The following is a 14,815-nucleotide window of genomic DNA, read 5'->3' on the forward strand; positions in this document are numbered from 1 at the left end:
ATTCTGGATCACAGTAGCACATGTATGCCTGTTTTGCAGGTTTCGGATACAGCTGCTACTCGTGAGAACATAGAGCAGGGCAGGCAGAATATAGGGACACAATTTTAACATGCTTTACATGCACTTCTACATCCATAACCAAGTTACTAGGCCAAACTCTACTTACATTCACACATGGTTAACTCTGGAGTAAGTCTAGTGACTTAAATGAAGTTACTCTGGATTTACGTAAGTGTAAATGAAAGCAGATTTGATCCCAGGAGGTCTGCGTCTGCCAGCCTTCCCCAATAGCTCTTGAAAATTGGATCTTGTACAAAACAGTGCAGTGTGGCAATGCTATTTCTGTACATCCTAGATAGTCGGATATTTTTAACATTTCAAGTAGAGCAATTTGTTCATTTATTGATTCCTAAAGTCTGATCAGCATTGATATGAGTGAATGAAAGCAAGCGGAATGACCTTGGGTTTTGTTGTTGTTGTTGTTGTTTTAAATCCTTGCAGCATGTGAGGTGGAATCATCATCAGATGGAAGTATATTGCCATTAGACTATCTGAGCAGTTAACCTTCTTCTTTCTACACAGATGTAGTAAACACTGCCAGCCCTGATGAAAGAGCCATTATGACTTATGTTTCCTGTTACTACCATGCATTTGCGGGTGCTCAGAAGGTGAGGTTGTAAAAGATGGATCAGATCTCACCCTTCACCTTCTGTGGGTTTTTTTTTTTAGCGTTTTTTCTCTTCTGATCTTTCCCCCGCTAGTTACTAGGGGAGCACCCTAGACCTGAGCAAGACCTCATTTCCTTTTGCCTAATTTTCTCTGTTCACTACTGTCTCTGTATAGTCAATAGAAGTTTAGCCATTTGTTTGTTTTCCAGAAACATATTTTTCTGTATCTTTACTAGTAGTATCAAGTTAGGATCTCAACAGTTGGTTACTGAACTGGATAGCAGACATACTTCCCTCTAATTGAAGCCTCTGTGCATTGACTTGAATCAACGTTTAAAGAGCAAGATGAAAATAACAAACTCAGACGGAAAAAAGAGATCCTAACAGCAGTCATATTGTCTCCACCACCATGCCAGAGACCCTGGATATTATTCATGCTGTAGATGTCAAAAATATAGCAGAATCTCAGAAAATACACCCCAGTTTTAGGTTTTCAGGATTTTTTAAGTGTTAGCATTTTAATGTATGTACAAATGCACAGCAGCATAAGACATTTATTATATGTGATGCAGACACAAATATCATATACAGACATCTAGGTAGAAATCTGGAATTGTATCTCAGCAAATAGAAGCAAAAAAATAAATACAGTAGAATCTCAGAGTTAGGAAAACCAGAGTTAGAAACTGATCGGTCAATCACACACCTCATTTGGAACTGGAAGTATGCAATCAGGCAGCAGAGACAAAAAAGTCAAAAAGCAAATACTGTACAGTACGGTACTGTGTTAAACGTAAACTACTAAAAAATAAAGGGAAATTTAAAAAAAAAGATTTGACAAGGTAAGGAAACTATTTCTGTGTTTGTTTCATTTCAATTAAGATGGTTAAAAGCAGCATTTTTCTTCTGCGTAGTAAAGTTTCAAAGCTGTATTAAGTCAATGTTCAGCTGTAAACTTTTGAAAGAACCACCATAACAATTTTTTCAGAGTTATGAATATTTCAGTTATGAACAACCTCCATTCCCCAGGTGTTCATAATTCTGAGGTTCTACTGTAAAGAGAAACTCAGAATTGGACACAGTTCAAGTGTCACATGCTCACTCTAGGAATACTGATATATAGTATTAAAAAGCTAACAGATACTTTTGCAAGCTTGAGCTACTCTTCTGTAGAGAGGTTCTTCCCAGGTCAAAACAGCTAAAATTCTGTGAGTTATGTAGCTTGTCTTTTCCATATCTTAGTTGACAGGGCAGATTTTAAATTGTTAAATGTCAGCCCAATCCTGCAGCCTTTACTGTTGTGAGTAATCCTTATGCACGCAGGCGGTCTCACTGAAGTTAATGGGCTTACTCCTGTGAGTTACAGTGCATGAATAAGGGTGCAAGATCCAGCCTTCAGCAAAGAAAAAAAATTCCACCTCATTGTCTGCAAGACCTCAGTTTGAGTTTCAGCATATCGATTTTTTTTCCTGTCAACACCAATAAATCTCACACACAGTTTATTCCAGCTTTGTCTCCAGAGTACAGAGCTGTGGGCCAGCAGCTGCTTAGCATACAGAAAACAAGGCAGGGTAACAACCATTTTGTGCTTCTCTTTGTTCAGCCTGCTTTCTACTCCTCTATTTTTGTTTTGTTTTGTTTTCTTTCCTTTCCTCCCCCGCTTCCTTTTGTAGATATTGTGAACACTCCCAAACCTGATGAAAGAGCTATCATGACTTATGTTTCCTGCTTCTACCATGCTTTTGCTGGAGCAGAGCAGGTATTAATCAATGGTCCCTTTGAGTTGCTGTGCTTTTTGGTTGGTTGTTTCACATTTCCATGGGATTTTTTTCACCTGAATATAGATCTTTGTGGTTTTAATTAACATTCCCAGGTATTATTTGAATGTGAATGCTTGTTTTTAACTAACTTCTGATCCTGGTTCAGTTAAAAGCCCTGTAGCAAATTGGATTTTTTTTTTTTGGTTCCAAAAGGCATTACCATTGACATCTCTATTTTGAGGGTCTTCAGTGGTTATAAAAGGCTATTTTCAGGAAAAGTAAGTTTAGCGAGACCTTGTTTTGCATATGGACCTTAGGCCTAGTTGATACACAACTTTCCTTGCAGGAGCAGATCTCAGGTGCACAATCAGAATAAATATGCAATATTCAATTGACTCATTAGAATTACTCCAGATTTACACTTGCATAGAAGAGCAGACTTTGACCAGTTGTGTACATTCTGGCTGTTATAAATGCAAATGACTTGTAGAAACTGTGTGAACTGGGCTCTTAATTTGCTTGGGTCCTCTTTTGCATGTTCCTAACAAACCTAATAGATTTCTAGTATGATTTTTTTAACCTAATACCATAACCTGAACAATAGTCTAAGTCACTTTCAAAGTAAAGATTTATTAAATGACCCTAACATTAGTATGAAACTACCGCCTATATAATAAGGCTTTAACATTTAACAGAATGAATTCTGTGTTGATTTATACTCTATGCAGCACACTGAAGTTAGTAGAGTTTTACAGGGAGACTCACTGCAGAATTTGTCCGAATAACTCTGAGAAGGGCGAACTTACATGTGAGTCATGAGCACTAACCAACAGTGATGAGAAATGCAATTTTTATTTTCAGCAGTCACATTCAGCTTACTCAAAGTTTGTATCGGCTTGTGAACATGATGACAGCTATGTCCTGTTTGTTTTCTGTATTTTACAGGCTGAGACTGCAGCTAACAGGATATGTAAAGTGCTTGCTGTGAACCAAGAAAATGAAAAGTTGATGGAAGAATATGAAAGGCTAGCAAGTGAGGTAAAGGCTAGCAAGTGAGGTTCATAGAACACGGATGATGATAAATTCAGTGCATTATTTACAATGAAAATAAAGCAAAATTAAAGTCACATACAGCTCACAGTCATCTTTATCAGAGGGGAAGGATGGTCCAGTGACTGGAGCATTCGCTTAGAACTTGGAAGAGCCAAGCTCGATTCCTTTCTCCATTACAAGCTTCCTGAGCAACATTGAACAAGTCACATAGCCTCTCTCTGCCTCAGTTCCCCATCTGGAAAATGAGGATAATAGCGCAGGGGTGTTGTGAAGATAGACACATTAGTGAGGCACTCAGATACTGTGGTAATGGAGGCCATCTAAGTACCAGAGAGGGAGAGATCTTTGAGGGTTTATACATTATAACTGCTTGCACAAATAAGGAATCTTAAATTCACTTACTGTTTTCCCTAATTCCAGTTTAAAAAAAGTTTCTTTCCCCTCAGCCAAAAATAGTAACATGATAGATACATACAAACACATCTTTAAGTGATAAAAATAAGATGTTTAAGTATAAAGTGGTCCATAAGGATTTTATTTCAAACTGAAATATGAGGGTATAAAGTCTGAGATATTTCACAGGCAGGCCAGAGAAAGGTATTTTTCAAGGTGTATCATAATGCATCCCTGCATCTCTGGAAGGGCTGAGACTCGGGAGATCAGAGTTTTCAACTCTGCCACATGCTTTGTGTGTGATCTGAGGCAAGCCACTCGGTTCCCCATTTGGAAAAGGGGGATAATTATCCTTTGTCGGATATATTCAATAATATTGTGAGGCTCTCAGATACTGCAGTGAAATTACCTACCTAGAAAGAGAAACAGATTATAACTGTGCCCTGAATTTGAAATGTGAATTTTATCAGATAAACTACAGCAATATTTTGTTTGTTAATTGAATTAATGTTGTTTTTTTTGTCTTTCCCAAGTCTTTTACTGATTAGATTACAATGGACTCTTATCATAAGGTTTTCTGTTTTAAAACTACATGTGATATTAGTTAGTTTCCTGAATATATTGTAGACATTCTGGGTCAGATCCTGCAGTCCGGGAAATTTGCCTGAATAAGGACAGCAGGGTTTGGCCCATGCTAATAATGCACACCTTGCAATAACATACGGCGTTCCCTAGATACCAAAATAGCTTTGTGGAGAAACATGCTGTATTGGTACTAACCGTTTTTTTTGTGTGGAGTTTTGTAAGTGACGAGTCAGATACTTGGTGTCTGCACTCCTTCCATGGCCTTGACTACTTGAGTTGCTAAGGCCAAGATTTTTAAAAGTAGCTGGTGATTTGGGGTAACTCAGGTTTTGGGTACCCAACTTGAGATACCTTGAAGGGACCCGATTTTCAAAAAGCCAAGTGCTCAACACCTTCAGAAAATCAGGGCCCTTTAGGGCATCTCAAATTAGGCATAAATTGAGGTATGCAAAATTACTAGTCATTTTTGAAAATCTTGTGCTTAGTTGTCACTAAGTCATTGACTTTGGCAATGACACTCTTGTTAAAGAAAAGACACTGGAGTCTGTACATTCAGGATTATCGGTTTCTTTTTTTGGTTCCATTTTCCATTCCTTTGGATTTTAATTGTTTGTGTCTGCATGTGATAGCTTTTAGAATGGATTCGTCGCACGATCCCTTGGCTGGAAGACAAAACTCCCGAGAAAACAATGCAGGCCATGCAGAAGAAGCTAGAGGACTTCCGAGACTACCGCCGCAAGCACAAGCCTCCCAAAGTCCAGGAAAAATGTCAACTGGAGATCAATTTCAACACCTTGCAGACAAAACTGAGGATCAGCAATAGACCAGCTTTCATGCCATCAGAGGGGAAAATGGTTTCAGTAAGTAAAATACGGGCCCAGTCTCTTTTCTTCTTTCACCTGAAATGCTCAGTAATATGTGAATAGATGGGATCCAATTATTATTCCAAAACATCTTCACTCATTTCAACTTGCAACATCTAGTTCTTAAGTATCAGCGGTGCTAAATCAACAATACTTATTTTATTCAGTACTTCATTCTAGGACCATTTCTCCCTACCAATGGTCCTTCCTCTTTTTAAGGCTGCCTCCACTTCAGTAATTCTTCTCCAGCCATGAGAGTGAGAGACAAATCCCTCTTTTGGAACATGATCAGTACTGCTTTGTTGAAGGAGCTAAATTGTGTGATTGTGTTTGAAGCATACTACCATTGATTTCATTTGGAGTTTTCTTCAACGCAGGACCTCGGAATTTGGCCCAGGATTGGCCCTGGCACAGTTTCAGTACCTTTTTCAGCTTCAGTTTGCAGTAGATTGTTCTTAATTGAATGGAACCTTATAATCTGTGAAGACAAACAATAGTTCCTCCAAATTAACTCTCAGCTCTTGATTAGAGTTTTGGAGTCATGAGCTTTACGTGTTTTAAGTGTTGACTATAGCCAACAAATGTGCTGTAATCTTGTTTTTAAGCTGTTCAGGTTTTATAAACAGGCAGTACTGTTAGCTGAAAAAAATCTATCTGGCTTACAAAATATCATAGATCCTGGCAGTACTGGCTATAAATGGTGCCTTTGTGCATCTGTAAAAGTTCAAAATATTCTGCAAAGACCACACAACAGGCATCAAGCTTTTTTTATTTGTCAGCCTTGTACGTAGACCAGAAAGCTTAATGACATCGTGTTCCAGCAAAAGTGCACACTGGATTGCTTTTGATATTAGTTGTTCCATCACTGCCAGCTTCTAAGACCAAAACATTTTTATTTTGATAATGGATGCACAAAACAGTACACTTTAAGGATATTATAAATCACCTTCACTGAAATTACAAGATACAGTATAAAATATGCATGGAGGCAGTGAATAGATAACTGCTTTGCATGGACAATAACATTTTGTATACATTGTTTCCAGTTTGCACTCACCTACACATATTTTGTCTGGTGTAGTTTAGGTGCCTATTTCTGAAAAATTTGGACCTAAATTTCCATTTTTGGAGCAAGATTGTAAATTCTTGTAGAGTTCACAAATTTGGGCAAAGTCAGAGGAGATACAGAGTAATGATTAAAATCTCATTCCCTCATTCATCCCCAAACTTCTCATAGGATATTGCTGGCGCTTGGCAGAGACTTGAACAAGCTGAGAAGGGCTATGAGGAATGGTTGCTGAATGAAATACGAAGACTGGAACGACTTGAACATCTGGCTGAGAAATTTAGACAGAAGGCTTCTACTCATGAAACCTGGGCATATGGTAAGCAGACCTTGGTTAAAGTGTTTCAGATAAATCTATCTGTAAATCAGTACTGGGTATTTACAAACCAAAACCAGCTATTGAATAATTTGGACAGTTGTATAAACCTAAAACTAACAACATTTACTCTGGAAGCTTTCTAGCCTTTTCCCCTACACTCCTCATCTTAACTTTTTGGCCACGTAGTTAATGAGATTTATCTTTCAACTACATTGGCTGACCATTCAATAGAGAAATAAGTTGAAATCCTGTTACCGTTTTTTAAGATCCACAGAACAATGTCATGCTTCTGGTTTAATGTATCATCCAGCGTTTTTGCGAAGATTGCATCATGGTTTTATTTGCATATCCAGTTCTTGTGACCAACCAGTCAGAGCTACAGTAAGTCCAGGAAAGAATCTAGGTAAAAGGCAGATTTCAGCAGAGTGATTTTACTGAACAGCAGCAAAGACAAAAGCATCCTTCCACTTTAAGGATGACACATAAATACAACCAGGATTTGTTCCAGCCAAGTCCCAAAACTAGTTATATTAAATTGTGGCTCTCCTTAGCCAAGTTCAACAAACAACATCCTACAGTTTAGCTTACCTCCCCAGAATTTCAGGGAGAAGATGGGAATGAAAAACCTGGCTTGCTTTGATGTGGACACAGCAGCGAAATGAGGACAGACACTTGCATGGAATTAAGCGGCAGGCCACAGCTTTTATTAAACTTTAGCACAGGGGGAGGGGTGCTACTGCTAGTCCAACCCCACCGTAATTTAGAACAGCTGAGGGGCTGCTCTCGCACACAGCACTGCTATAAGGTCTCTTTCAGGACCTTACCACAGTAGAGAATCTACATAATACAGCTCTACCCCACCATGCTCCTAGCTTGCCTCCACCATGCCCCTCACACTCCACCACAGCCCCCGTGCTGGCTGTTTCAAACCAGAGTCAAGCCCATAGTGAGCTGGTTAGAAGCACCCGAATCAGTAAATGGCTGCCAAGTAAATGCCAGAAGTGAAGCTGTGATCATTCTGAAAGCCTCTTTACTGAGCATGTGCTACTCTGACTACGTGTTGTAGCTCTGACACAGGGAAAAATTATACATGACAGATACAGGAGAATATATAGCAAGAGAAATAATGGTCCCCTCTGGCCTTAAAATCTAGGAAATAGTATGAACTGAAGCTAAAGTGGCTGTCTATGAATTCAGTTGTCTCTCCTAATGGTAAGAGTTCCTGATGAGTGAGAGGTAATCTTTCAGTTTCCCATTTTGTTTGCTTGCTTTTGTAACCTTTGGTAAGTTAGGATAGGGTCGTAAGGATTTGGCATTTTCTGTTTAAAAACCAAGAGTGTTTGAAAAGGCTGCCACATAGCTCAGCCTTTTGTGGAGGTTTTGGGCATGAGGCCAAAGTGAATAATGGATTGAAGGCAAAATTTCAAAGAAGATAAAGTATTGTTAACATAACTTACATTGAACATAGTGGTCTGATTGCTGGCTACATAAGCCAGGTCTTCACTAGAAAAGGTTTGCCAATGTAGCCATGCCAGCCACCCTGCCCAGTGCTGGCATAAAATTGTTTTTGGCGTATAACTTATACCAGTTCCCTAAGCAAAATAAGATATACCAGAAAAAGGACTTTTATGCTGGTATAACTGTATCTATAGTAGGGCCTCTTTTGGTACAGAAATGTCTCAAAAAATTATACCCCTAGCCAACATTACTATATTGGCAAAAGTTTTGAGTGTGGGTCAGAATTGTGTGAGGTTTGTGAGGGTATAATCATAGTTTTTCTTTCCACCCTTTTTTTTCCAACCCTTTTAGGGGAATGGTTGCTTTTTGCCTCCATCCCTTTCTTCTTTTGTGTCCCTTTCTCACACATTATTGTGTCTCTTTTTTTTTGTTTTTCTACTCTCCTCCTCTTTCAATAACAACTAAACAGCAACAACAAAACCAAAAGTTTCAAAATTCATACACATCCACAGACAGTAAGAATAAATTGCAGTTCAATGCTAGGTGTGAAAAAGGCCATTGAAGTGCTTGTCAGTACCTGAAAGATAAAGAACCGAAAAATAGAGTTACCAGGCCTTCCTTAAACCATCACAGATAGTGGTTCACTGAGCCAAGAATAACCAGTACATTGATCAACATACCAGCAACCTAGATGTTTCTGCTTTATTACATGTTTGTGTTTATAAATTAAATGTTAACGAAGTAATGAGAACCCCATTACTTAGATTGGGAAGGAGTCACTCACCCAAGTAGTCCCACTGAAGTTAATAACTACTCGTTAAGTAACTCTTCACTAGTGCAAGTTGGCAGTTGACAATCTGGCCCTGTGTTGGAATGAGCCTGAATTACCTTGCTACTTATTCCATGTAATACAGCAATGTGTCTGTGTGAAACAGGCTGATTCCCACATGGAAAAATCCTTTAGAAATGAACAGAAAGTAATCTTTAGACAGGCTTATGAATGATTCCATGGAACATAATAGAGAATCACATCCCAGTTATAGAATTCTATAGGATTGTTTCAGCAACCTACAAAAAAGATCGTATTACGTTCTACAGGTTTAAACAATTATTACTATATAATATTTATTGTTTCACCCTATTAAATTCCACAGGACTTTTCCAGTGAGTTGTTAATAAAGGCATTACACTAGGGATGAAATCTTAGCTCTATTGAAGTAAATCAATGGGAGTTTTGTCATTGATTTCAGTGGGGCCAGATTTCACGCTGGGTGGGTGATACTGATCAAAGCACCACAAAGCTGGGCCCCAATTTAAATGACTGACTTGAGTGCATTTTTGTTGTAATTAATGAATTAGTAATGAATTACTGATATTTTTGTTTTTATTTTCAGGCAAAGAGCAGATCTTACTCCAGAAGGATTATGAATCTGCTTCTCTGACTGAACTCCGCGCTATGTTGAGGAAACATGAAGCTTTTGAGAGTGACTTGGCTGCCCACCAGGACAGAGTAGAACAGATCGCAGCCATTGCCCAGGAGCTGAAGTATGTTCCATTTAGAGGCATGCAGCTGCTGACATTTAACTGATAAACTCTTTCCAATGAATTCAATAGTGTCATAGGTACAATGTAAGAATTCCACAGATAGCTTCGTAAGGATATTATCTGAGCTAGTCAGACACCTTTCCTTTTTTTTTTTATTGAACTAAATATAGACGTGCAACTGAATACAATTGTTTGAGGGCAAACATTTCAAAATTGACTTAACAGTAAGCTTTTGTTTCTGTAGATCTACTGGTGGGTAAATTGTGTATCTGGCGGGGTGGGGGTGTGTGGAATTAGTCTGCCAGTTCATGTGTTCTGCTACAAGATGCTAGATGTGAAATGGTTCTCAAAAATTATTTCTTTCATTTTACCCATGTGAGTGTAATGTAGATCAAGTATCGCAAGCTGATATTAAAATAATTCCTTACATTTGCATCGCTTCTCCCATCCCACAGTACTTCATATACTTAAAAAACTAATTCCTATTCCTTTTCTGTATAGCGGTGTGTCTCGGTCTGTCTAAAGTACTTGTCAGGCCCCCATTACCATAGTGTGTGAGGACCTCACAATCTTTAATGTATTTATTCTCACGAGCCGTACTGTGAGGTGAGGATGTGTTGTTAGCCTCGTTTTACAGAGCGGGAACTGAGGCACACAGACACTTGCCAAAGGTCACACAGGAAATCTGTGGCAGGGTATGGACCTGAAACCAAGTCGACCAAGACCAATGCCTTAACCATTGGACCAGCACACACACACAGACACACATGCATGCACGCGCACACACAGAGAGAATACAAATTAGCTTAAGGGTCCAGTTCAGCAGTACACATAAACACATAATACATAAATACATACACACATGCTTAATTTGAAGAGTTTGGATAGTCCCATTGAATTTAATGTTGTTATACTGGAAATCAGTGGTACTACTCCCGTGCTTAATGTTAAGCATGTGCTTAAGTGCATTGCTGACTTGCAGTATACATTTATGAAGCTAACAGAAGACAGTGTGGACTAGTGGTTAAAACAGATGTCTGGGAGTTAGGACATTTAAGCACGGTTCCCATCCCTGTCTCTGACTCTCTGCGTCACCTGTGGCGAATCTCTTTGTCTACACAGCAACTAGACTCCTACAACTGGCCCGTGCCAACCAACTCATGCTTGCTGGGCTGTTTCATTGCTGTGTAGACTTCTGGGCTCAGGCTTCAGCCTGGGCTCTATGACTCTCCCACCTCGCAGGGTCCTAGAGCCCGGGCTCCAGCCTGAGCCCCGAGAGCCTGAGTCAGCTAGCACGGGCCAGCTCTGGGTATCTAGTTGCTGTATAGATGTACCCTTTATTACCTTTCCATGTTTTAGTTTCTTCATTTCTTTGATGGATTAAATACCTACTGCAAAAGAATATTGTGCAATTTTTTTTGAAAAAGGCTACAACTCAGAAACACCTGGGTCTTAATTCTCCACTAGCTCCAATCGTGGCTCTGTGATTCTGTAGTGCCTGGCCTCAGTCTAGAGCATCTGGGAGTCTACCCTAACTTATGTCTCTGGAGGAGGGACCTTACAGCTTTGCCATGAGCCTTCCATTCTTGTGCTGGGGCAGAGTGTGGCTAGCACAGGCACCAGTTCTGTCAACTTATCCAATGGAAGTCTCCTCTGTTTAGAAACAAATCCAAACATCCATCATCAAGTTATAAATCGCACTTTCTGAAAATGTTTTGCCTACTATTGTTAGTAGTAACACCCAAGATTACTTTAACTGGAAAAGATGATAGAAAAAGTCTATTTTTTTCCAGTTTATTTAAGAGAGAATGTGTATATTTAGAGGAAAAAAGATGAAGTAATTAATGCCAGAAAGCATGAAACTTAAAAGGATGCACATATCAGTGAATTCATCAGTTGATAAAACACTTGCCTTTCTTTTCACCCTGACCTGTATGGTAATAATGACTTTCTATTGTGTAATTGTTTGTACAGAAGCTCTCAATGGGCTCTCTCTAGAGACAATTTCTGAAAATGTCTAACGCTGGTTGAGCTCCACCAGTATTAGCAGCATTGAGAGCAGAGTGCGGACAGCCTGGCAATTACCACCATTGTTTTAGAGGTGTCATTGACCTCTGTTCAGATCAGGCTAATGAACACAATCCTTAAAAGGCTGGTTGGCCATCTACAGTACGGCTCCAAACACTGTTAACATCAATTAAGTTGGACTGGTGTTAGCAACAAAGTGAGATTTTTGAAATAGCATTCTTAATGCAGGCAGGGTCAGTGCTACATCCTCTAAGTCTGTGTTTTGCCAACTTGACGGGAACATAGCCAGGTGGTTAGAATGGGGCTGGATGGGAGAGAGAACTCTGCCACTGACTTGCTGTGTCATGTTGGACAAGCTACTTGTGGCCTGATTTTCAGAGGTGATGAATCATAGAATCGTAGGATTGGAAGGGACATCGAGAGGTTAAGGAGAACAGTTTTTCTTCCTAAGAACACCCTGTTGACTTCAGAGGTGCTCGGCATTAACCTCCATGTGCTTACCTGTAAAATGGAGAAATCTCTGCCCGGTTGCATAGGGGGGTTGTGAGGCTCAACTAGTCTTAAAACCCTTGGAGGACATTGAATGAAGGGCGCTATATATAAATGCCAAGTATTAGTAGCTGCAAGCAAATGGACAGCCTCCTTTGGATATTGATTTTAATAATTTTACCAACAGTTCTTCACAAGATTATAGAAATTAGAGGTGAAAGGTCCTAGTTCCTCTTGACAGTGATATTTTTTTAGGATTGTGTAAAAATTTTCATGCTAAGAAAGGTGTAGTTGAAGCTGATCTAGAGCTCACTGAAATAAATAAGGATCTTTCTCTTGACTTCTTTGGCCATTGATCAGGTCCTTAAAAAAGACCAGCATTGACTGTGCTTCAGGTCAGCACACCCTATATTTTTTTGGTAGTCTGTAGTTGCTATTTTGAAGGAGAACAATTGCTGTGTGACCTTGAGCTGCACTGGTTACAGTTCAGTGTCAGCGCTGATATTTTCTGCTACAGCAGCTGAGCCCACTACGAGCATAAAGGTTAAAGTTGTTAAAAGCTTGTTGATTGATGGTGTCTGGATAAAGGATTTGTGTGTGTGTGTGAGCAGGATCATTCCAGTTTGGAAGCTGTTATGCTGTCATTGTATGCCAGATTGTGAGACATCATAAATCTTGGATGGGGCACTATATAAACCTGGGGCGGGGAGGGAAATCAGGGATTTCCCATTTAATACATTGTAAATGCTAAAAAGAATTAGACTAAATTGTGCTCTAAGGTACTATACTCATTTATTGTCCATGCACTAATTCCAAGATCTTCACTAATCAGGATCAAAATTTCTGAATGTATTTTTAAAAAAATATTTATCTCCCCTTGTGTAAAAACTTATTTTCAGCCAGGCAAACAGCTATATTAGTCTCCAGCATAGATGGACTAGAAAGTCTTTTGCTTCTGGATACCTGGGTTCAAATTGTGTTTATGGGCACAGTTACAAAGAGGCCAGCCCTGATCCAGGAATTACTTAAGTACACGCTTAACATGGCTTCTATGGAACTACTCATGTGCTTAAAGTTAAGCACATGCTTAAGTGCTTTGCTGGATCAAAGCTACTGTCAGATCAAATTTGGCTCATTTTTACTTATAATAGTGAGAGAATCACAAAAAGCAAACAGCACAAGTAGTGCAAAAGTAAACTAGGTATTTACATTTCTTTTCTTTTTAATAATTCCCTGTAAAATGTGACTTTTTTAAAGGAAATTTGTTTCTTAGAAGTTTATAGTGCCAGCTCCTCATGTGGGGTAAATTGGCATAGCTCCACTGAAGTCATTGGAGTCACACTGAGTTATACTAGCTGAGGATCCGGACTATTATTTTTAAACTGTAGGTGCCCCTTTAAAATTAGCGTTGATAATCTCGTTCTCTTCCCTATTTATCCATATTCCAAACATGCAACACAAACTGTCTATGCTTAATAAAAGCCCAGGAATAGGATAGCAGGGATATTGCAAGTCATGACAGGTACATTGGAGGAGCTATTTGGCGAAGTTAGTACAGTATCTTCCAGCACTGACCCATAGCCAGTACAATTAGTCCCTAACTTTCACAAAAGTGACATTTGCCCTTATCCTAAAAAAATGAGTGACAATCAATTGGACTAAAAATAAAATTCACAATAGTCTCAGAGGTTCCACTTGGAAAAACTTGAAGAACACTTTGTATGTATTTATTGTGCAAAAAGATACTGATACAGAAGCTCTTGGTGCCCTGACACCTTACTAAACTCACAATCCATGTATGAACATCATCTATCAGTAGGAGTATAACATAAAAAAAATTAACTTGCCGCCAGTACATCAAAACAGCAAAATTATGTCCCATCCCACTCCACCCACAGCCCCATACCCTCAGACCTCTCCCAAAGTCTAATTAATTAGATAGCTTTTACTGCATACCCTGAAGGTCAACAAATCTGGAATGATTTAGACCAAAGTGTGGAGTAGTTCCAGAATCAAAGGGCCCTCATGGAGAATGCCCTGCTAGCAGCTCCCTCTCCTTTATATAAATAATGTGCTTAGATGTCATATGGTTTCTCTCTAACTTTTTGATGATTAGGGCACTTTTATCAAAAAAGGTCTTAGTTTCCAACAGTTCATTGGTTCTTGCTGCATAGCCACTGCAAAGTGATTCTCTCACACACATACACTCTCTGTGTCCCAATGACTATAAGTATTTATCCACAGTGGAACAATCATTAGGCCACAGAGAGAGTGAAAATGACATGGTAGACCAGTAGTTAGGACACCTACCTGGAAGGTTGGAGGCCCTGAGTCCAATCCCCTTACACCAGTCACTCTTTCATTATTTATCTACAGTGCAACAGCTTCAACAGGAGAGATTGAGGGTGCCCCACATCTGAATATCCCATAGCTCAGTGGCTAGGGTACTCTCCTGAGATGTGGGAGGCCTCTGTTCAAATCCTTTTGCCCTCCTCTAGTTAAGGGGGGAATTGAACCTGGATTTCCCACATCCCAGATGAGTGCTCTAACCATTGGGCTAAAAGTTACAAGCTAAGCACCACTACCTC

At 39.4% G+C, this 14,815-nt stretch overlaps 1 protein-coding gene across 4 annotated transcripts in view; it reads left to right on the plus strand.

Moving 5' to 3' along the window:
* The window catches only part of ACTN2 (actinin alpha 2), a 108,923-nt gene that overhangs the window by 73,076 nt on the left and 21,032 nt on the right, over nt 1-14,815 (plus strand). For 2 of the 4 annotated variants that reach the window (XM_065589059.1, XM_065589060.1), the window contains 5 exons: nt 2,342-2,427; nt 3,374-3,466; nt 5,089-5,319; nt 6,560-6,707; nt 9,560-9,710. In XM_065589059.1, coding sequence (XP_065445131.1) covers nt 2,342-2,427; nt 3,374-3,466; nt 5,089-5,319; nt 6,560-6,707; nt 9,560-9,710 — 709 coding nt within the window. Of the gene's footprint in view, nt 1-582; nt 669-2,341; nt 2,428-3,373; nt 3,467-5,088; nt 5,320-6,559; nt 6,708-9,559; nt 9,711-14,815 lie in introns of all 4 variants that reach the window. The other 2 variants (XM_065589062.1, XM_065589061.1) reach the window with 2 other exon arrangements.

The sequence above is a fragment of the Chrysemys picta genome, chromosome 3 (genome assembly GCF_011386835.1).
Source record: "Chrysemys picta bellii isolate R12L10 chromosome 3, ASM1138683v2, whole genome shotgun sequence".
NCBI lineage: Eukaryota > Metazoa > Chordata > Testudines > Emydidae > Chrysemys > Chrysemys picta.